The sequence below is a fragment of the Oncorhynchus gorbuscha genome, linkage group LG11 (assembly GCF_021184085.1).
Source record: "Oncorhynchus gorbuscha isolate QuinsamMale2020 ecotype Even-year linkage group LG11, OgorEven_v1.0, whole genome shotgun sequence".
Taxonomy (NCBI): domain Eukaryota; kingdom Metazoa; phylum Chordata; class Actinopteri; order Salmoniformes; family Salmonidae; genus Oncorhynchus; species Oncorhynchus gorbuscha.
Window position 1 is genome coordinate 8188387 of NC_060183.1, and position 23064 is coordinate 8211450.

At 48.2% G+C, this 23064-nt stretch overlaps 1 protein-coding gene across 1 annotated transcript in view; it reads right to left on the reverse strand.

Moving 5' to 3' along the window:
- The window catches only part of LOC124048069 (cAMP and cAMP-inhibited cGMP 3',5'-cyclic phosphodiesterase 10A-like), a 160522-nt gene that overhangs the window by 45594 nt on the left and 91864 nt on the right, over window positions 1–23064 (reverse strand). Inside the window, exons 4-9 of the mRNA XM_046368474.1 lie at window positions 19813–19933; window positions 14312–14361; window positions 12231–12371; window positions 9471–9632; window positions 7561–7611; window positions 1296–1354 (exon numbers count right to left, since the gene is read on the reverse strand). Coding sequence (XP_046224430.1) covers window positions 1296–1354; window positions 7561–7611; window positions 9471–9632; window positions 12231–12371; window positions 14312–14361; window positions 19813–19933 — 584 coding nt within the window. The remainder of the gene's footprint in view (window positions 1–1295; window positions 1355–7560; window positions 7612–9470; window positions 9633–12230; window positions 12372–14311; window positions 14362–19812; window positions 19934–23064) is intronic.

Below are 23064 nucleotides of genomic sequence, written 5' to 3' on the forward strand. Positions count from 1 at the left end.
GATAAACTGAGGTATGTTCTGTTGGAGAAAGAGAGAGAATGATAATGAAGTAATGATGATAAATGATAATGGGGGTAAAGATGATAAATGATAATGGGGTAAAGATGATAAATGATAATGGGGGTAAAGGGTTTCTTCATCCTGGTCCTGGGGAACAAAAAGGGGTGTACATTTTGGTATCCCCCCCCTCCCCATTCCATTAGTCAACTCATTATCCAATCTTTGATTAGTGCTAACCTGGTGTTTAGTGCTAACCAGGTGATTAGTGCTAACCAGGTGATTGGTGCTAACCAGGTGATTAGTGCTAACCAGGTGATTAGTGCTAACCAGGTGATTAGTGCTAACCTGGTGTTTCGTGCTAACCTGGTGTTTAGTGCTAACCTGGTGTTTAGTGCTAACCTGGTGTTTAGTGCTAACCTGGTGTTTCGTGCTAACCAGGTGTTTAGTGCTAACCAGGTGATTAGTGCTAACCAGGTGATTAGTGCTAACCTGGTGTTTCGTGCTAACCTGGTGTTTAGTGCTAACCTGATGTTTAGTGCTAACCAGGTGTTTAGTGCTAACCTGGTGTTTAGTGCTAACCTGGTGTTTAGTGCTAACCAGGTGTTTAGTGCTAACCTGGTGTTTAGTGCTAACCTGGTGATTAGTGCTAACCTGGTGTTTAGTGCTAACCTGGTGTTTAGTGCTAACCTGGTGTTTAGTGCTAACCAGGTGTTTAGTGCTAAACTGGTGTTTAGTGCTAACCTGGTGTTTAGTGCTAACCTGGTGTTTAGTGCTAACCAGGTGTTTAGTGCTAACCTGGTGTTTAGTGCTAACCAGGTGTTTAGTGCTAACCAGGTGTTTAGTGCTAACCTGGTGTTTAGTGCTAACCTGGTGTTTAGTGCTAACCAGGTGTTTAGTGCTAACCTGGTGTTTAGTGCTAACCAGGTGTTTAGTGCTAACCAGGTGTTTAGTGCTAACCTGGTGTTTAGTGCTAACCAGGTGTTTAGTGCTAACCAGGTGTTTAGTGCTAACCTGGTGTTTAGTGCTAACCTGGTGTTTAGTGCTAACCTGGTGTTTAGTGCTAACCTGGTGTTTAGTGCTAACCTGGTGTTTAGTGCTAACCTGGTGTTTAGTGCTAACCAGGTGTTTATTGCTAACCTGGTGTTTAGTGCTAACCTGGTGTTTAGTGCTAACCTGGTGTTTAGTGCTAGGGGAAAAAAACACTGGTGTAGATGACTGGATTGTTATCCATTCACTTTATGATGTAATATTGTGTCTTTGACACATCTGGCAGGAAGTCATTGAGACAGACTTACTTTGACACATCTAGCAGGAAGTCATTGAGCTCGGTCTGTTTGGCTAGGCCTCTGCACACCTGGCGATACAGAAATAACACGTCAGATATTCAGCTTTTCAAACTCACGCTAACAGTTAATTAGCACTTTTGTTTATGTGTCAATAGCAGTATTACAGAGAGAGGGAGAGCACGGGAGAGACAGAGAGAGGGAGACAGAGAGACAGAGACAGGGAGGCCGAGAGAGACAGAGAGAGGGAGAGACAGAGAGAGGGAGACAGAGAGAGGGAGACAGAGAGAGAGGGAGAGTGAGGGAGAGTGAGAGGGAGAGAGAGAGAGGGAGAGAGAGGGAGACCGAGAGAGGGAGACAGAGAGAGGGAGACAGAGAGAGGGAGACAGAGAGAGGGAGACAGAGAGAGGGAGAGCACGAGCGAGACAGAGAGGGGAGACAGAGAGAGGGAGAGCACGAGCGAGACAGAGAGGGGAGACAGAGAGAGGGAGAGACAGAGAGGGGAGAGCACGAGCGAGACAGAGGGAGACAGAGAGAGACAGAGAGAGGGAGAGCACGAGCGAGACAGAGAGAGGGAGACAGAGAGAGGGAGAGACAGAGAGAGGGAGAGCACGAGCGAGCCAGAGAGAGGGGAGACAGAGAGAGGGAGACAGAGAGAGGGAGACAGAGAGAGGGAGAGCACGAGCGAGACAGAGAGAGGGGGAGACAGAGAGAGGGTAGACAGAGAGAGGGAGAGCACGAGCGAGACAGAGAGAGGGGGAGACAGAGAGAGAGGCAGAGACAGAGAGGGAGAGCACAAGCGAGAGAGGGAGAGACAGAGAGAGGGAGACAGAGAGAGGTAGAGACAGAGAGAGGGAGAGCACGAGCGAGACAGAGAGAGGGGAGACAGAGAGAGAGAGACAGAGAGAAGGAGAAAGAGAGAGGGAGAGACAGAGAGAGGGAGAGACAGAGAGAGGGAGAGCACGAGCGAGACAGAGAGAGGGGAGACAGAGAGAGGGGAGACAGAGAGAGGGGAGACAGAGAGAGGGGAGACAGAGAGAGGGAGAGACAGAGAGGGAGAGCACGAGTGAGACAGAGAGAGGGAGAGACAGAGAGAGGGAGAGAGAGAGAGGGAGAGCACGAGCGAGACAGAGAGAGCGAGACAGAGAGAGGGGAGACAGAGAGAGGGAGAGACAGAGAGAGGGGAGACGGAGCAAGAGAGACAGGAAAAAGGGGGAGAGAAAGAAAGAGAGACGGTGGGCTGTGCCGTGGCGGAGATCTTTGTGGGCTATACTCGGCCTTGTCTCAGGATGGTAAGTTGGTGGTTGAAGATATCCCTCTAGTGGTGTGGGGGCTGTGCTTTGGCAAAGTGGGTGGGGTTATATCCTTACTGTTTGGCCCTGTCCGGGGGTGTCCTCAGATGGGGCCACAGTGTCTCCTGACCCCTCCTGTCTCAGCCTCCAGTATTTATGCTGCAGTAGTTTATGTGTCGGGGGGCTAGGGTCAGTTTGTTATATCTGGAGTACTTCTCCTGTCCTATTCGGTGTCCTGTGTGAATCTAAGTGTGCGTTCTCTAATTCTCTCCTTCTCTCTTTCTTTCTCTCTCTCGGAGGACCTGAGCCCTAGGACCATGCCCCAGGACTACCTGACATGATGACTCCTTGCTGTTCCCAGTCCACCTGGCCATGCTGCTGCTCCAGTTTCAACTGGACTGGGCCCTAGGACCATGTCCCAGGACTACCTGACATGATGACTCCTTGCTGTCCCCAGTGTACCTGGCCATGCTGCTGCTCCAGTTTCAACTGTTCTGCCTTATTATTATTCAACCATGCTGGTCATTTATGAACATTTGAACATCTTGGCCATGTTCTGTTATAATCTCCACCCGGCACAACCAGAAGAGGACTGGCCACCCCACATATGCTCTCTCTAATTCTCTCTTTCTTTCTCTCTCTCGGAGGTCCTGAGCCCTAGGACCGTGCCCCAGGACTACCTGACATGATGGCTCCTTGCTGACCCCAGTCCACCTGACTGTGCTGCTGCTCCAGTTTCAACTGTTCTGCCTTATTATTATTCGACCATGCTGGTCATTTATGAACATTTGAACATCTTGGTCATGTTCTGTTGTAATCTCTACCCGGCACAGCCAGAAGAGGACTGGCCACCCCACATAGCCTGGTTCCTCTCTAGGTTTCTTCCTAGGTTTTGGCCTTTCTAGGGAGTTTTTCCTAGCCACCGTGCTTTTACACCTGCATTGTTTGCTGTTTGGGGTTTTAGGCTGGGTTTCTGTACAGCACTTTGAGATATCAGCTGATGTACGAAGGGCTATATAAATAAAGTTGATTTGATTTGATTTGGGCTTCTCTGTCTGTGGACAGAGACTCCATTGTTTAATGTCAGTGCAGACGACTGTCTGATGTAACACAATGGTGTTCCTGTCGACAGACGTGAGATGAGACACCGCGATCCGGGATGCATTGGGACACCGCGATCCGGGATGCATTGGGACACCGCGATCCGGGATGCATTGGGACACCGCGATCCGGGATGCATTGGGACACCGCGATCCGGGATGCATTGGGACACCGCGATCCGGGATGCATTGGGACACCGCGATCCGGGATGCATTGGGACACCGCGATCCGGGATGCATTGGGACACCACGATCCGGGATGCATTGGGACACCGCGATCCGGGATGCATTGGGACACCGCGTGTGAGATGTTGTGCTATGTACTATAGCTCTCAGTGGCAACGGTTCAGGTAGATAGAAACAACAATGCTGAGCAGGCCATAATGACGTCCCCCGGGAGGGCCAATGTGTTAAAGGCTGTAGGGTTGATTAGACTGAAGCCTACTGGCGACCCAGTCACAGTAGAGTTCAGTTCACATAAACACAACCAGAACAAACACATGTATGAAAGTGTACAAGTGTTTTTAGAGCCAATTACGTATTAAAATACCCCCAAAATATATTTAAAAATATATGCTGTATTGCCATATATACATGCAGTTGTTTTACAGGGTCAGTCATAGTAGTATGATAGGTGTTGTTTTACAGGGTCAGTCATAGTAGTGTGATAGGTGTTGTTTTACAGGGTCAGTCATAGTAGTATGATAGGTGTTGTTTTACAGGGCCAGTCATAGTAGTATGATAGGTGTTGTTTTACAGGGTCAATCATAGTAGTGTGATAGGTGTTGTTCTACAGGGTCAGTCATAGTAGTATGATAGGTGTTGTTTTACAGGGCCAGTCATAGTAGTATGATAGGTGTTGTTTTACAGGGTCAGTCATAGTAGTGTGATAGGTGTTGTTCTACAGGGTCAGTCATAGTAGTGTGATAGGTGTTGTTTTACAGGGTAAGTCATAGTAGTATGATAGGTGTTGTTTTACAGGGTCAGTCATAGTAGTATGATAGGTGTTGTTTTACAGGGTCAGTCATAGTAGTATGATAGGTGTTGTTTTACAGGGTCAGTCATAGTAGTATGATAGGTGTTGTTTTACAGGGTCAGTCATAGTAGTATGATAGGTGTTGTTTTACAGGGTCAGTCATAGTAGTATGATAGGTGTTGTTTTACAGGGTCAGTCATAGTAGTATGATAGGTGTTGTTTTACAGGGTCAGTCATAGTAGTATGATAGGTGTTGTTTTACAGGGTCAGTCATAGTAGTATGATAGGTGTTGTTTTACAGGGTCAGTCATAGTAGTATGATAGGTGTTGTTTTACAGGGTCAGTCATAGTAGTATGATAGGTGTTGTTTTACAGGGTCAGTCATAGTAGTATGATAGGTGTTGTTTTACAGGGTCAGTCATAGTAGTATGATAGGTGTTGTTTTACAGGGTCAGTCATAGTAGTATGATAGGTGTTGTTTTACAGGGTCAGTCATAGTAGTGTGATAGGTGTCGTTTTACAGGGTCAGTCATAGTAGTATGATAGGTGTTGTTTTACAGGGTCAGTCATAGTAGTATGATAGGTGTTGTTTTACAGGGTCAGTCATAGTAGTATGATAGGTGTTGTTTTTCCCAATGACCACAGACAAATCCCTGTCCCAATGACCAGACACAACCCTGTCCCAATGACCAGACACAACCCTGTCCCAATGGCCACAGACACAACCCTGTCCCAATGACCCAGACACAACCCTGTCCCAATGACCAGACACAACCCTGTCCCAATGGCCACAGACACAACCCTGTACCAATGATCAGACAAAACCCTGTCCCAATGACCAGACACAACCCTGTCCCAATGACCAGACACAACCCTGTCCCAATGACCAGACACAACCCTGTCCCAATGGCCACAGACACAACCATGTCCCAATGACCACAGACACAACCCCGTCCCAATGACCACAGACACAACCCTGTCCCAATGACCAGACACCACCCTGTCCCAATGACCAGACACCACCCTGTCCCAATGATCAGACACCACCCTGTCCCAATGACCAGACACAACCCTGTCCCAATGACCACAGACAACCCTGTCCCAATGACCACAGACATAACACTGTCCCAATGACCACAGACACAACCCTGTCCCAATGACCAGACACAACCCTGCCCCAATGACCAGACACAACCCTGTCCCAACGACCAGACACAACCCTGTCCCAACGACCAGACACCACCCTGTCCCAATGACCAGACACAACCCTGTCCCAATGACCAGACACAACCCTGTCCCAATGACCAGACACAACCCTGTCCCAATGACCAGACACCACCCTGTCCCAATGACCAGACACCACCCTGTCCCAATGACCAGACACAACCCTGTCCCAATGACCAGATACAACACCCTGTCCCAATGACCACAGACACAACCCTGTCCCAATGACCACAGACACAACCCTGTCCCAATGACCACAGACACCACCCTGTCCCAATGACCAGACACAACCCGGTCCCAATGATCAGACACAACCCGGTCCCAATGATCAGACACAACCCTGTCCCAATGACCACAGACACCACCCTGTCCCAATGACCAGACACAACCCTGTCCCAATGACCAGACACAACCCTGTCCCAATGACCACAGACACAACCCTGTCCCAATGACCAGACACCACCCTGTCCCAATGACCACAGACACAACCCTGTCCCAATGACCACAGACACAACCCTGTCCCAATGACCAGACACAACCCTGTCCCAATGACCAGACATAACCCTGTCCCAATGACCACAGACACAACCCTGTCCCAATGACCACAGACACAACCCTGTCCCAATGACCAGACACCACCCTGTCCCAATGACCAGACACCACCCTGTCCCAATGATCAGACACCACCCTGTCCCAATGACCAGACACAACCCTGTCCCAATGACCACAGACAACCCTGTCCCAATGACCACAGACATAACACTGTCCCAATGACCACAGACACAACCCTGTCCCAATGACCAGACACAACCCTGTCCCAATGACCAGACACAACCCTGTCCCAACGACCAGACACAACCCTGTCCCAACGACCAGACACAACCCTGTCCCAATGACCAGACACAACCCTGTCCCAATGACCAGACACAACCCTGTCCCAATGACCAGACACCACCCTGTCCCAATGACCAGACACCACCCTGTCCCAATGACCAGACACCACCCTGTCCCAATGACCAGACACCACCCTGTCCCAATGACCAGACACCACCCTGTCCCAATTACCAGACACAACACCCTGTCCCAATGACCACAGACACAACCCTGTCCCAATGACCACAGACACAACCCTGTCCCAATGACCACAGACACCACCCTGTCCCAGTGACCAGACACAACCCTGTCCCAATGACCAGACACCACCCTGTCCCAATGACCACAGACACAACCCTGTCCGAATGACCAGACACAACCCTGTCCCAATGACCACAGACACAACCCTGTCCCAATGACCAGACACCACCCTGTCCCAATGACCACAGACACAACCCTGTCCGAATGACCAGACACAACCCTGTCCCAATGACCAGACACCACCCTGTCCCAATGACCAGACACCACCCTGTCCCAATGACCACAGACACAACCCTGTCCCAATGACCACAGACACAACCCTGTCCCAATGACCACAGACACAACCCTGTCCCAATGTCCACAGACACAACCCTGTCCCAATGACCACAGACACAACCCTGTCCCAATGACCACAGACACAACCCTGCTCCTTATCATGTATCAAGAAGTGTGTTATCGAGCGTTTGTAACCAAATACACCTGACAACATCACATACAGAAACATTTCATATGAATGAAAAAATATATATGTAAAATAATGCAATGCTCACCTGTACTTGGTGAATAGCTACAGATGCCCATGCTAAACTCGCCGTCGCAACCTTTAAGAAAATCATTATTATATATATATATATATATATTTCATTATTATTTATATCAACCTTTAAGAAAATCATTATTATATATATATATTTCATTATTATTTATATCAACCTTTAAGAAAATCATTATTATATATATATATATTTCATTATTATTTATATCAACCTTTAAGAAAATCATTATATATATTGAATTATTATTTATACAATTATCTCACAGGAATAAATGCACATAAACATTTCTGTAAGTGTTATTTACATTTAGCCAGCTGGCTAGTTGTATTCCCTGGGCAGATAAAAAAAATTTTTTTTTTTTGCATCACAAACATTTTTGCATTAAAAATAAATAAAAAATATACACACCAAAAACAAATAACAGTCCCAAAAAGATGGGCTTTAAAATAATAGATGCTAAAAAAAACAATGAATAATAAAATAAATTGTTAGCCGATATGTAATTATATTTGACAGAAGAGATATTTGTTTACATGAATTATAAAGTGGACGATCATATGGATATGAGTAAGGTCCTTCCAAAGGAGTATTCCTGGTATTCCAAGTTGACATTCCCATGTGTGTCCTCATCATGTGTGTTTATCCAACCTCATGTCCTCTCCAATAATGACTGGTACATAATATCCCAGGAGGCAAAATGGGTCGAAAAGACGTCATTACAACACAATTATGGCGACGTTCTTACAACGCTTATTGCCAACATCCTTTCCCGCTGGGAAGTGATGTAATTAACCCCTCAGTGCCTGTCACCTAAACGTGTCTATCTGTCCTCTGATGGGCTCATTAGGAGCTAAGAGCAGAGTTGTAAAAACCTTGGTCTGTTCGTCAAGGACTAACTGACCGCTGTTCTCTTTACAAACTAATGGAGCTATAACAGGAAGTCATTGTCTCGTCCTTATGAACTAATGGAGCTATAACAGGAAGTCACTGTCTAGTTCTTATGAACTAATGGAGCTATAACAGGAAGTTACTGTCTCGTCCTTATGAACTAATGGAGCTATAACAGGAAGTCATTGTCTAGTCCTTATGAACTAATGGAGCTATAACAGGAAGTCACTGTCTAGTCCTTATGAACACTAATGGAGCTATAACAGGAAGTCATTGTCTAGTCCTTATGAACTAATGGAGCTATAACAGGAAGTCATTGTCTCGTCCTTATGAACTAATGGAGCTATAACAGGAAGTCACTGTCTAGTCCTTATGAACTAATAGAGCTATAACAGGAAGTCACTGTCTAGTCCTTATGAACTAATGGAGCTATAACAGGAAGTCATTGTCTAGTCCTTATGAACTAATGGAGCTATAACAGGAAGTCATTGTCTCGTCCTTATGAACTAATGGAGCTATAACAGGAAGTCACTGTCTAGTCCTTATGAACTAATAGAGCTATAACAGGAAGTCACTGTCTAGTCCTTATGAACTAATGGAGCTATAACAGGATGTCATTGTCTAGTCCTTATGAACTAATGGAGCTATAACAGGAAGTCACTGTCTAGTTCTTATGAACTAATGGAGCTATAACAGGAAACCACTGCCTAGCTCTTAGCCTCTGCTGAGTCCCCAACAACTGGACGTTGTGGTTGTCAGGGGAAATGGAAAGAGAGCATGTGACAAAACTTCAGCTTTTGGACGTTAACAAAGCAACACTCCATCTTGACTCCTCCTCTACATTTACTGGATTGGTCGAACACTACAGAGGAGAACCTCCCCTGACAGGATCTGGTTTCATTGTGTTTCTTTTACATCTGCTCCATAGGTTAGCTAGATGTAGACAGTCAAATCACCTCTAAGGCTGTTTGTGTGTGTGTGTCTGTGCATGGGTGCGTGCTTGTGTGCGTGTGTACCTCCTGGTTGCTGATATTGAAAGGCTCGTGGCCTCTGTGCCGATGCAGCTCCAGGATAGCTACGAGGTCACCGATGGCAGTGAGGATGGGGAGGCACAGGACAGAGTGAACATGAATCCCTGAGTCTGAGTCCTGACCTGTGCCTTCAGGGAAACGCTCGTCCTAGAGAGAGAGCAAGGAGAGGAAAGGAAGAGAGAGAGAGAGAGAGAGAGAGAGAGAGAGAGAGAGAGAGAGAGAGAGAGAGAGAGAGAGAGAGAGAGAGAGAGAGAGAGAGAGAGAGAGAGAGAGAGAGAGAGAGAGAGAGAGAGAGAGAGAGAGAGAGAGAGAGAGAGAGAGAGAGAGAGAGAGAGAGAGAGAGAGAGAGAGAGAGAGAGAGAGAGAGAGAGAGAGAGAGAGAGAGAGAGAGAGAGAGAGAGAGATTAAATCCCTGTGTCGTGCAGCACAGAAGTCAGGGGTCCTGACGTCAAAGCATTTGAAATAAAACATATACAATCTGAACCAAATACTTTGGGATGTTTGATTCATCCTGCATTAGGTTTAGGGGTTAGTGTTTTGGGTGAGGGTTAGTGTTTTGGGTTAGGGTAAGGGGTTAGGGTAAGGTTTAGTGTTTTGGGTTAGGGTAAGGGGTTAGGGTAAGGGTTAGTGTTTTGGGTTAGGGTTAGTGTTTTGGGTAAGGGGTTAGGGTAAGGGTTAGTGGTAAGGGGTTAGGGTAAGGGTTAGTGTTTTGGGTTAGGGTTAGTGTTTTGGGTTAGGGTAAGGGGTTAGGGTAAGGTTTAGTGTTTTGGGTTAGGGTAAGGGGTTATGGTAAGGGTTAGTGTTTTGGGTTAGGGTTAGTGTTTTGGGTTAGGGTAAGGGGTTAGGGTAAGGTTTAGTGTTTTGGGTTAGGGTAAGGGGTTAGGGTAAGGGTTAGTGTTTTGGGTTAGGGTTAGTGTTTTGGGTAAGGGGTTAGGGTAAGGGTTAGTGGTTAGGGTAAGGGGTTAGGGTAAGGGTTAGTGTTTTGGGTTAGGGTAAGGGGTTAGGGTGAGGGTTAGTGTTTTGGGTTAGGGTAAGGGGTTAGGGTGAGGGTTAGTGTCTTGGGTTAGGGTAAGGGGTTAGGGTGAGGGTTAGTGTTTTGGGTTAGTGTAAGGGGTTATGGTGAGGGTTAGTGTTTTGGGTTAGGATAAAGGTTAGTGTTTTGGGTTAGGGTAAGGGGTTAGGGTGAGGGTTAGTGTTTTTGGTTAGGGTAAGGGGTTAGGGTGAGGTTTAGTGTTTTGGGTTAGGATAAAGGTTAGTGTTTTGGGTTAGGATAAAGGTTAGTGTTTTGGGTTAGGGTAAGGGATAGTGTTTTGGGTTTAGGGTAAGGGCTAGTGTTTTGAGTTAGGGTAAGGGAAAGTGTTTTGGGTTAGGGTAAGGGATAGTGTATTGGGTTAGGGTAAGGGCTAGTGTTTTAGGTTAGGGTAAGGGATAGTGTTTTGGGTTAGGGTAAGGGCTAGTGTTTTGGGTTAGGGTAAGGGTTAGTGTTTTGGGTTAGGGTGGTGAGGGTTAGTGTTTTGGGTTAGGGTAAGGTTTAGTGTTTTTGGTTCAGGTAAGGGTTAGTGCTTTGGGTTAGGGTTAGTGTTTTGGGTTAGGGTTAGGGTAAGGTTTAGTGTTTTGGGTTAGGGTAAGGGGTTAGGGTAAGGGTTAGTGTTTTGGGTTAGGGTTAGTGTTTTGGGTTAGGGTAAGGGGTTAGGGTAAGGTTTAGTGTTTTGGGTTAGGGTAAGGGGTTAGGGTAAGGGTTAGTGTTTTGGGTTAGGGTTAGTGTTTTGGGTAAGGGTAAGGGTTAGTGGTTAGGGTAAGGGGTTAGGGTAAGGGTTAGTGTTTTGGGTTAGGGTTAGTGTTTTGGGTTAGGGTAAGGGGTTAGGGTAAGGTTTAGTGTTTTGGGTTAGGGTAAGGGGTTAGGGTAAGGGTTAGTGTTTTGGGTTAGGGTTAGTGTTTTGGGTAAGGGGTTAGGGTAAGGTTTAGTGTTTTGGGTTAGGGTAAGGGGTTAGGGTAAGGGTTAGTGTTTTGGGTTAGGGTTAGTGTTTTGGGTAAGGGGTTAGGGTAAGGGTTAGTGGTTAGGGTAAGGGGTTAGGGTAAGGGTTAGTGTTTTGGGTTAGGGTAAGGGGTTAGGGTGAGGGTTAGTGTTTTGGGTTAGGGTAAGGGGTTAGGGTGAGGGTTAGTGTCTTGGGTTAGGGTAAGGGGTTAGGGTGAGGGTTAGTGTTTTGGGTTAGTGTAAGGGGTTATGGTGAGGGTTAGTGTTTTGGGTTAGGATAAAGGTTAGTGTTTTGGGTTAGGGTAAGGGGTTAGGGTGAGGGTTAGTGTTTTTGGTTAGGGTAAGGGGTTAGGGTGAGGTTTAGTGTTTTGGGTTAGGATAAAGGTTAGTGTTTTGGGTTAGGATAAAGGTTAGTGTTTTGGGTTAGGGTAAGGGATAGTGTTTTGGGTTTAGGGTAAGGGCTAGTGTTTTGAGTTAGGGTAAGGGAAAGTGTTTTGGGTTAGGGTAAGGGATAGTGTATTGGGTTAGGGTAAGGGCTAGTGTTTTAGGTTAGGGTAAGGGATAGTGTTTTGGGTTAGGGTAAGGGCTAGTGTTTTGGGTTAGGGTAAGGGTTAGTGTTTTGGGTTAGGGTGGTGAGGGTTAGTGTTTTGGGTTAGGGTAAGGTTTAGTGTTTTTGGTTCAGGTAAGGGTTAGTGCTTTGGGTTAGGGTGAGGGTTAGTGTTTTGGGTTAGGGTAAGGGTTAGATGTATTTATAGTATGCTGAATCTCACCCCTGTGATGTCCTCTACTAGCAGTATTTTGCGTGTTGTGGCGACATGAGCGGCGATGGTGGTCCCAAACGTGATGGGACCAGCTGGGATGAAGGTGGGGGGACCGTCCTTAGCCCCCGCCGGTTTAAACAAACACAAGCTCTGAGGAAGGACCAGAGAGAAATGAACACGGATACACTACATCACGTTAGTCATGTAGCAGACGCTGTTATTCAGGGCCACGTGCAGTAGTGCATTAATGTTAAAATGGCTAGGTGAGACGACCACCTATCCCAATTATAGTAAGTACACACCAATCACTATAGATTAGTACACACTAATCACTAATCACTATAGATTAGTACACACTAATCACTATAGATTAGTATACACTAATCACTAATCACTATAGATTAGTACACACTAATCACTATATATTAGTACACACTAATCACTAAAGATTAGTACACACTAATCACTATAAATTAGTACACACTAATCACTATAGATTAGTACACACTAATCACTATAGATTAGTACACACTAATCACTAATCACTATATATTAGTACACACTAATCACTAAAGATTAGTACACACTAATCACTAATCACTATAGATTACTACACACTAATCACTATATATTAGAACACACTAATCACTATAGATTAGTACACACTAATCACTAATCACTATAGATTAGTACACACTAATCACTATATATTAGTACACACTAATCACTAAAGATTAGTACACACTAATCACTAAAGATTAGTACAGTACACACTAATCACTATAGATTAGTACACACTAATCACTATAGATTAGTACACACTAATCACTATAGATTAGTACACACTAATCACTATAGATTAGTACACACTAATCACTAAAGATTAGTACACACTAATCACTAATCACTATATATTAGTACACACTAATCACTAATCACTATAGATTAGTACACACTAATCACTAAAGATTAGTACACACTAATCACTAATCACTATAGATTACTACACACTAATCACTATATATTAGTACACACTAATCACTAAAGATTAGTACACACTAATCACTAATCACTATAGATTACTACACACTAATCACTATAGATTAGTACACACTAATCACTAAAGATTAGTACACACTAATCACTAATCACTATAGATTAGTACACACTAATCACTAATCACTATAGATTAGTACACACTAATCACTAATCACTATAGATTAGTACACACTAATCACTAATCACTAATCACTATAGATTAGTACACACTAATCACTAATCACTATAGATTAGTACACACTAATCACTATAGATTAGTACACACTAATCACTATAGATTAGTACACACTAATCACTAATCACTATAGATTAGTACACACTAATCACTATAGATTAGTACACACTAATCACTAATCACTATAGATTAGTACACTCTAATCACTATAGATTAGTATACACTAATCACTAATCACTATAGATTAGTACACACTAATCACTATATATTAGTACACACTAATCACTATAGATTAGTACACACTAATCACTAATCACTATAGATTAGTACACACTAATCACTATATATTAGTACACACTAATCACTAATCACTATAGATTAGTACACACTAATCACTAATCACTATAGATTAGTACACACTAATCACTATATATTAGTACACACTAATCACTAATCACTATATATTAGTACACACTAATCACTATAGATTAGTACACACTAATCACTAATCACTATAGATTAGTACACACTAATCACTATAGATTAGTACACACTAATCACTAATCACTATAGATTAGTACACACTAATCACTAATCACTATAGATTTGTACACACTAATCACTATAGATTAGTACACACTAATCACTCAGTAAACCAGATTAATTTACACTCTGAGACCCAGTAGAATTTACTGTTATTTTAATTAATGATTTACCAAGATTTATTCTTGAGGATATACATTGTTAATGCCTCATTATTAACTAAGGATTGTGGCTTTAACACTCATCACTCACTAGACCAGATCAGTGGAGCTCAGAGTAGTTGATCTGACGAGACAGTATGTGGTTCACTTACATTGTTGCATTCTCCCAAGTGGTAAAGTGCAAATCCGTCTGCTTTCGTGGCTGTTCGAAGACAAGAAATGTGAGACAGTTACAATCTGTAGTTATACAGATGGTGTGGTGTACAGTATGTACTGTGTGTTACGTGGTGGAGAGCAGGGAGGGGGCAGGGTGGAGCGCAGGGAGGGGGCAGGGTGGAGAGCAGGGAGGGGGCAGGGTGGAGCGCAGGGAGGGGGCAGGGTGGAGCGCAGGAAGGGGTGTCAGGGGTGGGAGCAGGGTGGAGCGCTATGTGTGTGTGTGTGTGCAGGGAGGGGGCAGGGTGGAGCGCAGGGAGGGGGGCAGGGTGGAGCGCAGGGAGGGGGGCAGGGTGGAGCGCAGGGAGGGGGGCAGGGTGGAGCGTAGGGAGGGAGCAGAGTGGAGCGTAGGGAGGGGGGGCAGGGTGGAGCGTAGGGAGGGGGGGCAGGGTGGAGCGCAGGGAGGGGGGCAGGGTGGAGCGCAGGGAGGGGGGGCAGGGTGGAGCGCAGGGAGGGGGGCAGGGTGGAGCGCAGGGAGGGGGCAGGGTGGAGAGCAGGGAGGGGGCAGGGTGGAGCGCAGGGAGGGGGGTTCAGGGTGGAGCGCAGGGAGGGGGCAGGGTGGAGCGCAGGGAGGGGGCAGGGTGGAGCGCAGGGAGGGGGCAGGGTGGAGCGCAGGGAGGGGGCAGGGTGGAGCGCAGGAAGGGGGCAGGGTGGAGCGCAGGGAGGGGGGTGCAGGGTGGAGCGCAGGGAGGGGGCAGGGTGGAGCGTAGGGAGGGGGGCAGGGTGGAGCGTAGGGAGGGGGCAGAGTGGGAGGTGGAGGGAGGAGGAGAGTAGGGAGGGAGGGCAGGGTGGAGCGCAGGGAGGGGGCAGGGTGGAGCGCAGGGAGGGGGGTCAGGGTGGAGCGCAGGGAGGGGGGCAGGGTGGAGCGCAGGGAGGGGGGCAGGTGGAGCGAACAGGATGGGGTCAGGGTGGAGCGAACAGGGAGGGGGAGAGAGACAGGGTGGAGCGCAGGGAGGGGGCAGGAGGGAGCGCAGGGAGGGGGCAGGGTGGAGCGTGGGGAGGGGGGCAGGGTGGAGCGTAGGGAGGGAGCAGAGTGGAGCGTAGGGAGGGGGCAGGGTGGAGCGTGAGGGAGGGGGCAGGGTGGAGCGTAGGGAGGGGCAGGGTGGAGCGTAGGGAGGGGGCAGGGTGGAGCGTAGGGAGGGGGCAGGGTGGAGCGCAGGGAGGGGGCAGGGTGGAGCGCAGGGAGGGGGCAGGGTGGGCGCAGGAGGGGGGGCAGAGTGGAGCGCAGGGAGGGGGGTGCTATGTGTAGGTCAGGGTGGAGCGAGGGAGGGGGCAGAGTGGAGCGCAGGGAGGGGGGGCAGGGTGGAGCGCAGGGAGGGGGCAGGGTGGAGCGCAGGGAGGAGCAGAGTGGAGCGCAGGGAGGGGGCAGGGTGGAGCGCAGGGAGGGGGCAGGGTGGAGCAGCAGGGAGGGGCAGAGTGGAGCGCAGGGAGGAGGGCAGGGTGGAGCGCAGGGAGGGGGCAGGGTGGAGCGCAGGGAGGGGGGGATTGGTCAGGGTGGAGAGCAGGGAGGGGGGCAGGGTGGAGCGCAGGGAGGGGGCAGGGAGGGGGCAGGGTGGAGCGCAGGGAGGGGGCAGGGTGGAGCGGATAGGGAGGGGGCAGGGTGGAGCGTAGGGAGGGGGTTCAGAGTGGAGCGTAGGGAGGGGGGAGGTCAGAGTGGAGCGTAGGGAGGGGCAGAGTGGAGCGGATGAGGGAGGGAGACAGAGTGGAGCGGATAGGGAGGGGGAGAGAGTGGAGCGCAGGGAGGGGGGAACAGGGTGGAGCGAGGGAGGGGGTCAGGGATGGAGCGCAGGGAGGGGGGCAGAGTGGAGCGCAGGGATGGAGCGTCAGGGAGGGGGAGAGAGAGTGGAGCGCAGGGAGGGGGGCAGAGTGGAGCGAAGGGAGGGGGAGACAGAGAGGAGCGCAGGGAGGGGGAGAGTGGAGTGCAGGGTGGAGCGAGGGAGGGGGCAGAGTGGAGTGCAGGGAGGGGGCAGAGTGGAGAGACAGAGCAGGGAGGGGAACAGAGGGAGTGCAGGGAGGGGGCAGAGTGGAGTGCAGGGAGGGGGCAGAGGGAGCGCAGGAGAGGGGGGCAGAGGGAGCGCAGGGTGGAGCGAGGGAGGGGGCAGAGTGGAGCAGAACAGGGAGGGGGAGAGAGAGACAGAGTGGAGAGTCAGAGTGCAGGGAGGGGGATGGAGAGAGTGAGGCAGGGAGGGGGCAGAGGGAGTGCAGGGAGGGGGGTCAGAGTGGAGATGCAGGGAGGGGGCAGAGTGGAGCGCAGGGAGGGGGGGCAGAGTGGAGTGAACAGGGTGGAGCGTAGGGAGGGGGAGAGAGTGGAGTGCAGGGAGGGGGGCAGAGTGGAGTGCAGGGAGGGGGCAGAGTGGAGTGAACAGGGAGGGGGGGACAGAGTGGAGGAGTGCAGGGTGGGGAGGCAGGGTGGAGCGAACAGGAAGGGGTCAGGGTGGAGCACAGGGAGGGGGGCAGGGTGGAGCAGAACAGGTAGGGGGAGCAGGTGGAGCGCAGGTAGGGGGCAGGGTGGAGCGTAGGGAGGGGGGGGTGAACAGGATGATGGAGGGAGGGGGCAGAGTGAAGCGTAGGGAGGGGGCAGAACAGGATGATGGAGCGAGGGAGGAGGGAACAGAGTGGAGACAGGAGAGAGGTGCAGGGAGGGGGGCAGAGAGAGAGGTCAGAACAGGATGATGGAGAGAGAGACAGGGTGGAGCGAACAGGGATGGAGACAGAGACAGAGACAGAGAGAGGTCAGGGATGGAGGAGAGAGAGAGTGGAGCGTCAGGGTGGAGCGAGGGAGGGGGGCAGAGTGGAGATGATGGAGGGAGGGGGCAGAGAGGTCAGAACAGGATGGGAGCGAGGGAGGGGGGCAGAGGATGGAGCGCAGGGAGGGGGCAGATGATGGAGTGCAGGGTGGAGCAGAACAGGATAGGGAGGGGGGCAGAGTGGAGTGCAGGAGAGGGGACAGAGAGAGAGGTCAGAGTGGAGTGCAGGGAGGGGGCAGAGTGGAGTGCAGGGAGGGGGAGGTCAGTGGAGCGCAGGGAGGGGGCAGAGAGAGTGGAGTGCAGGGGAGGGGGCAGAGTGGAGTGCAGGGAGGGGGGCAGAGTGGAGTGCAGGGAGGGGGCAGAGTGGAGCGCAGGGAGGGGGCAGAGTGGAGCGCAGGGAGGGAGAGAGGTCAGAGTGGGAGTGCAGGGAGGGGGTCAGAACAGGAGTGCAGGGAGAGAGGGCAGAACAGGATGGAGTGCAGGGAGGGGGCAGAGTGGAGTGCAGGGAGGGGTCAGAGTGGAGTGCAGGGAGGGGGCAGAGTGGAGTGAGGGAGAGGGGCAGAGTGGAGTCAGAACAGGGAGGGGGCAGAGTGGAGTGCAGGGAGGGGGAACAGATGATGGAGTGCAGGGAGGGGGTCAGAACAGGATGGAGTGCAGGGAGGGGGCAGAGTGGAGCGCAGGGAGGGGGCAGAGTGGAGTGCAGGGAGGGGGCAGAGTGAGAGTGCAGGGAGGGGGGAGAGACAGAGTGGAGTGCAGGGAGGGGGCAGAGTGGGAGTGCAGGGAGGGGGACAGAGTGGAGCGAACAGGGAGAGGGGAACAGAGTGGAGTGCAGGGAGGGGGCAGAGTGGAGTGCAGGGAGGGGAGAGCAGAGTGGAGCGAACAGGGAGGGGGGCAGAGTGGAGTGCAGGGTGGAGCGAGGGAGGGGGAACAGAGTGGAGCGCAGGAGAGAGAGGGAACAGAGTGGAGTGCAGGGAGGGGGGCAGAGGATGGAGTGCAGAGGAGGGGTCAGAGTGGAGCGCAGGGAGGGGGGAGACAGAGTGGAGCGCAGGGTGGAGAACGTATGGGAGGAGGGCAGAGTGGAGTGAACAGGGAGGGGGCAGAGTGGAGGTCAGAACAGGGAGGGGGAGACAGAGTGGAGTGCAGGGAGGGGGCAGAGGATGATGGAGTCAGAACAGGGTGGAGAGAGGGGAGGGAGCAGAACAGGATGGAGTGCAGGGAGGGGAGCAGAGAGGAGCAGAACAGGGATGGAGAGAGGGGCAGAGTGGAGTCAGAACAGGGATGGAGGGAGAGAGAGGAGTGCAGGGAGGGGGAGACAGAGTGGAGTCAGAACAGGGATGGGGAGAGCAGAGTGGAGCAGAACAGGATGATGGGAAGAGCAGTGAACAGCCTGTCACATCCGATGCCCCAGAACTTGCAGAGAGAGAGGTCAGAACAGGATCATGGAGAGAGAGACAGACAGAGGGCACTGCGGCAATATAGAGCTTTGGGATATGTCTTCTATAACACACACACGCACGCACGCACGCACACACACACACACACACACACACACACACACACACACACACACACACACACACACACACACACACACACACACACACACACACACACACACACACACACACACACACACACACACACACACAACATACACACACACAGAGCTCTGCCACAGACAGAGATACTGCACCATGTTACACCACTGGTCCCAGTTCTGTATCATATAGCCTGGTCCCAGTTCTGTATCATATAGCCTGGTCCCAGATCTGTATCATATAGCCTGGTCCCAGACCTGTTTAATATCTGTATCATATAGCCTGGTCCCAGACCTGTTTAATATCTGTATCATATAGCCTGGTCCCAGACCTGTTTAATATCTGTATCATATAGCCTGGTCCCAGATCTGTTTAATGTCTCTATCATATAGCCTGGTCCCAGATCTGGGACCAGGTTAAACTGCCAGCTAACTGTGAGACATGGTGAAGCAGAGATCTACCAAGCCAGATTAACCAGGCAAATGCTACAAAGAGGGGTCTACCTATCTGTTGTGTGTGTGTGTGCTATGTGTTATGTGTGTGTGTGTCTGTGTGTGTGTGCTATGATGTGTGTGTGTCAGAACTATGATGTTATGTGTGTGTCAGTCTGTGATGTGTGTGCTATGTGTCAGAACAGTGCTATGTGAGTGTGTGTCTGTGTGTGTGCGCTATGTGTGTGTGTGTGCTATGTGTTATGTGTGTGTGTGTCTGTCTGTGTGTGTGTGCTATGTGTGTGTGTGTGCTATGTGTTATGTGTGTGTGTGTGCTATGTGTGTGTGTGTCAGAACTATGTGTTATGTGTGTGTGTGTCTGTCTGTCTGTGTGTGCTATGTGTGTGTGTGTGCTATGTGTTATGTGTGTGTGTGTCTGTCTGTCTGTGTGTGCTATGTGTGTGTGTGTGCTATGTGTATGTCTGTCTGTCTGTGTGTGCTATGTCTGTGCGTGTGCTATGTGTGTGTGTGTGCTATGTGTGTGTCTGTCTGTCTGTGTGTGCTATGTGTATGTCTGTCTGTCTGTGTGTGCTATGTGTGTGTGTGTCTGTCTGTCTGTCTGTGTGTGTGTTGTGTGTGTGCTATGTGTTATGTGTGTGTGTGCTATGTCTGTGTGTGTGCTATGTGTGTGTGTGTGCTATGTGTGTGTGTGTGTGTGACCCACCTGTTTTGATGATGGTGCACAAGTCATAGAATAGAAGCTTGTTGTCTCCTCCGGGGTCCAGCCGCTGTTCCAGGTAACTGGTGAGGTCATGTACCACGTTCTGCATGTTACTGTCCTGGTACTGCTGGACACCAGAGACACACGTTACACACGTTACACACGTTACACACGTTATGGACACACACCGTGCAACTGCCTACTGCACATGTTGACTGTGATATAACTGTGACCATCACATCCAAAAATTAAATATCATGAATTGTGCTTTTCTCCTCATTCAATATAATGAATTGGGCTTTTCTCGTTATTCAATATAATGAATCGGGCTTTTCTCCTCATTAAATATAATGAATCGGGCTTTTCTCCTCATTCAATATAATGAATCGGGCTTTTCTCCTCATTCAATATAATGAATTGTGCTTTTTCTCGTTATTCAATATAATGAATCGGGCTTTTCTCGTTATTCAATATAATGAATCGGGATAATTCTCCTCATTCAATATAATGAATTGTGCTTTTCTCAGTTATTCAATATAATGAATCGGGCTTTTCTCAGTTATTCAATATAATGAATCAGGCTTTTCTCCTCATTCAATATAATGAATTGGGCTTTTCTCGGATTATTCAATATAATGAATCGGGCTTTTCTCCTCATTCAATATAATGAATCGGGCTTTTCTCCTCATTCAATATAATGAATCGGGCTTTTCTCCTCATTCAATATAATGAATCGGGCTTTTCTCCTCATTCAATATAATGAATCGGGCTTTTCTCCTCATTCAATATAATGAATCGGGCTTTACTCCTCATTCAATATAATGAATCGGGCTTTTCTCGTTATTCAATATAATGAATCGGGCTTTTCTCCTCATTCAATATAATGAATCGGGCTTTTCTCCTCATTCAATATGGAATCAGAACAGGAGATGGAGAGAGACTCCTCATTCAATATAATGAATCAGGATTTTGGAGACAGAGACAGAGGAGAGGTTATTCAATATAATGAATCGGGCTTTTCTCCTCATTCAATATAATGAATTGAACAGGATTTGGAGAGAGAGAGAGACAGAGAGAGAGGTCAGAACAGGATTCAATATAATGAATCGGGCTTTTCTCCTCATTCAATATAATAAATCAGGGATGATGGAGAGAGAGACTCATTCAATATAATGAATCGGGCTTTTCTCCTCATTCAATATAATGAATCGGGCTTCAGAACAGGATGATGGAGAGAGAGACAGACATTCAATATAATGAATCGGGCTTTTCTCCTCATTCAATATAATGAATTGGGCTTTCAGAACAGGATATTCAATATAATGAATCGAGACAGAGAGAGAGGTCCTCATTCAATATAATGGAATTGGGAGAGACAGATGATGGAGAGAGAGAGACTCCTCATTCAATATAATGAATCAGGGATTTTGGAGAGAGAGAGACTCATTCAATATAATGAATCGGAGACAGAGAGAGAGGTCAGAACAGGATCAGAGTTATTCAATATAATGAATCGAACAGGATTTTCTCCTCATTCAATATAATGAATCGGGCTTTTCTCAGTTATTCAATATAATGAATCGGGCTTTTGAGATTCAATATAATGAATCGGGATGATTTTTCAGAGAGAGAGAGAGGTCAGAACAGGATGATGGAGAGAGGTCAGAACAGGACGATTCAATATAATGAATCGGGCTTTTCTCCTCATTCAATATAATGAATCTGGCTTTTCTCCTCATTCAATATAATGAATCGGGCTTTTCTCCTCATTCAATATAATGAATTGGGCTTTTCTCGAGATTCAATATAATGAATCGAGAGAGAGAGAGAGGTCAGAACAGGATGATCCTCATTCAATATAATGAATTGGAGAGAGAGGTCCTCATTCAATATAATGAATCGGGAGAGAGAGAGAGAGGTCATTCAATATAATGAATCGGGAGAGAGGTCAAGATTCAATATAATGAATCGAGAGCTTTCTCCTCATTCAATATAATGAATCGGGCTTTTCTCGTTATTCAATATAATGAATCAGGGATAATGGAGAGAGAGAGAGACTCCTCATTCAATATAATGAATCAGGCTTTTCTCATTATTCAATATAATGAATTGGATGATTCTCCTCATTCAATATAATGAATCGGGCTTTTCTCTCATTCAATATAATGAATCGGGAGAGAGAGAGGTCAGAATTCAATATAATGAATCGAGCTTTACAGATTCAATATAATGAATCGGGCTTGGAGAGAGAGAGACAGAGAGAGAGAGGTCAGAACAGGATGATGGAGAGAGAGACAGAGGTCAGAACAGGATGATGGAGACAGAGACAGAGGTCTGAACTTATTCAATATAAATAATTGGGCTTTTCTCCTTATTCAGTATAATTCAATATAATGAATCGGTGTTTTCTCCTTATTCAATATAATATTCAATGCAATGAATTAAGATTTTCTCCTGTTATTCACAACGACAGACTCCATTCATGAATTTAGCCAGGAAAATCCCATCAGTAACACCTGCCGTTGTTTTCCAGGGATTCCTGGGTTCCATACACTTAGAAAAAAGGGGTTCCAAAATGATTGTTCAGCCGTCTCGATAGGACAACCCATTTTGGTTCCTAGGAGAATCCTTTTTTGGTTCCACGTAGAACTCTTTCGGGTTCCATGTAGAATCCTCTGTGGAAAGGGTCCTACATGGAACCCAAAAGGTGTTCTACCTGAACGAAAAAGGGTTCTTCAAAGGGTTCTCCTATGGGGACAGCAGAAGAACACTTTTAGGTTCTAGATAGCACTTTTGTAGAATCAAATGAATTAATTTATTCATTGCTTCATTAAATAATTAATCCATTCAACCATCCCCCCACAGTATCCTGCAGCTTGTGAAATCTTCAGAGGGGTGGAGGTCAGGAAGGGCATCAGTAGTCCTCACAGACCTGATTAGAAGAGAGGTCAGAACAGGATCTCTCAGAACAGGATGATGGAGAGAGAGAGAGACAGAGAGGTCAGAACAGACAGAGAGGGAGAGAGGACAGAACAGGATGATGGAGAGAGGTTAGAACAGGATGATGGAGAAGGAGCGAGAGAGAGAGAGGTCAGAACAGGATGATGGAGAGAGAGAGAGACAGAGAGAGAGGTCAGAACAGGATGATGGAGAGAGACAGAGAGAGAGAGTCAGAACAGGATGATGGAGAGAGAGAGAGAGAGAGAGAGAGAGTCAGAACAGGATGATGGAGAGAGAGAGAGAGGTCAGAACAGG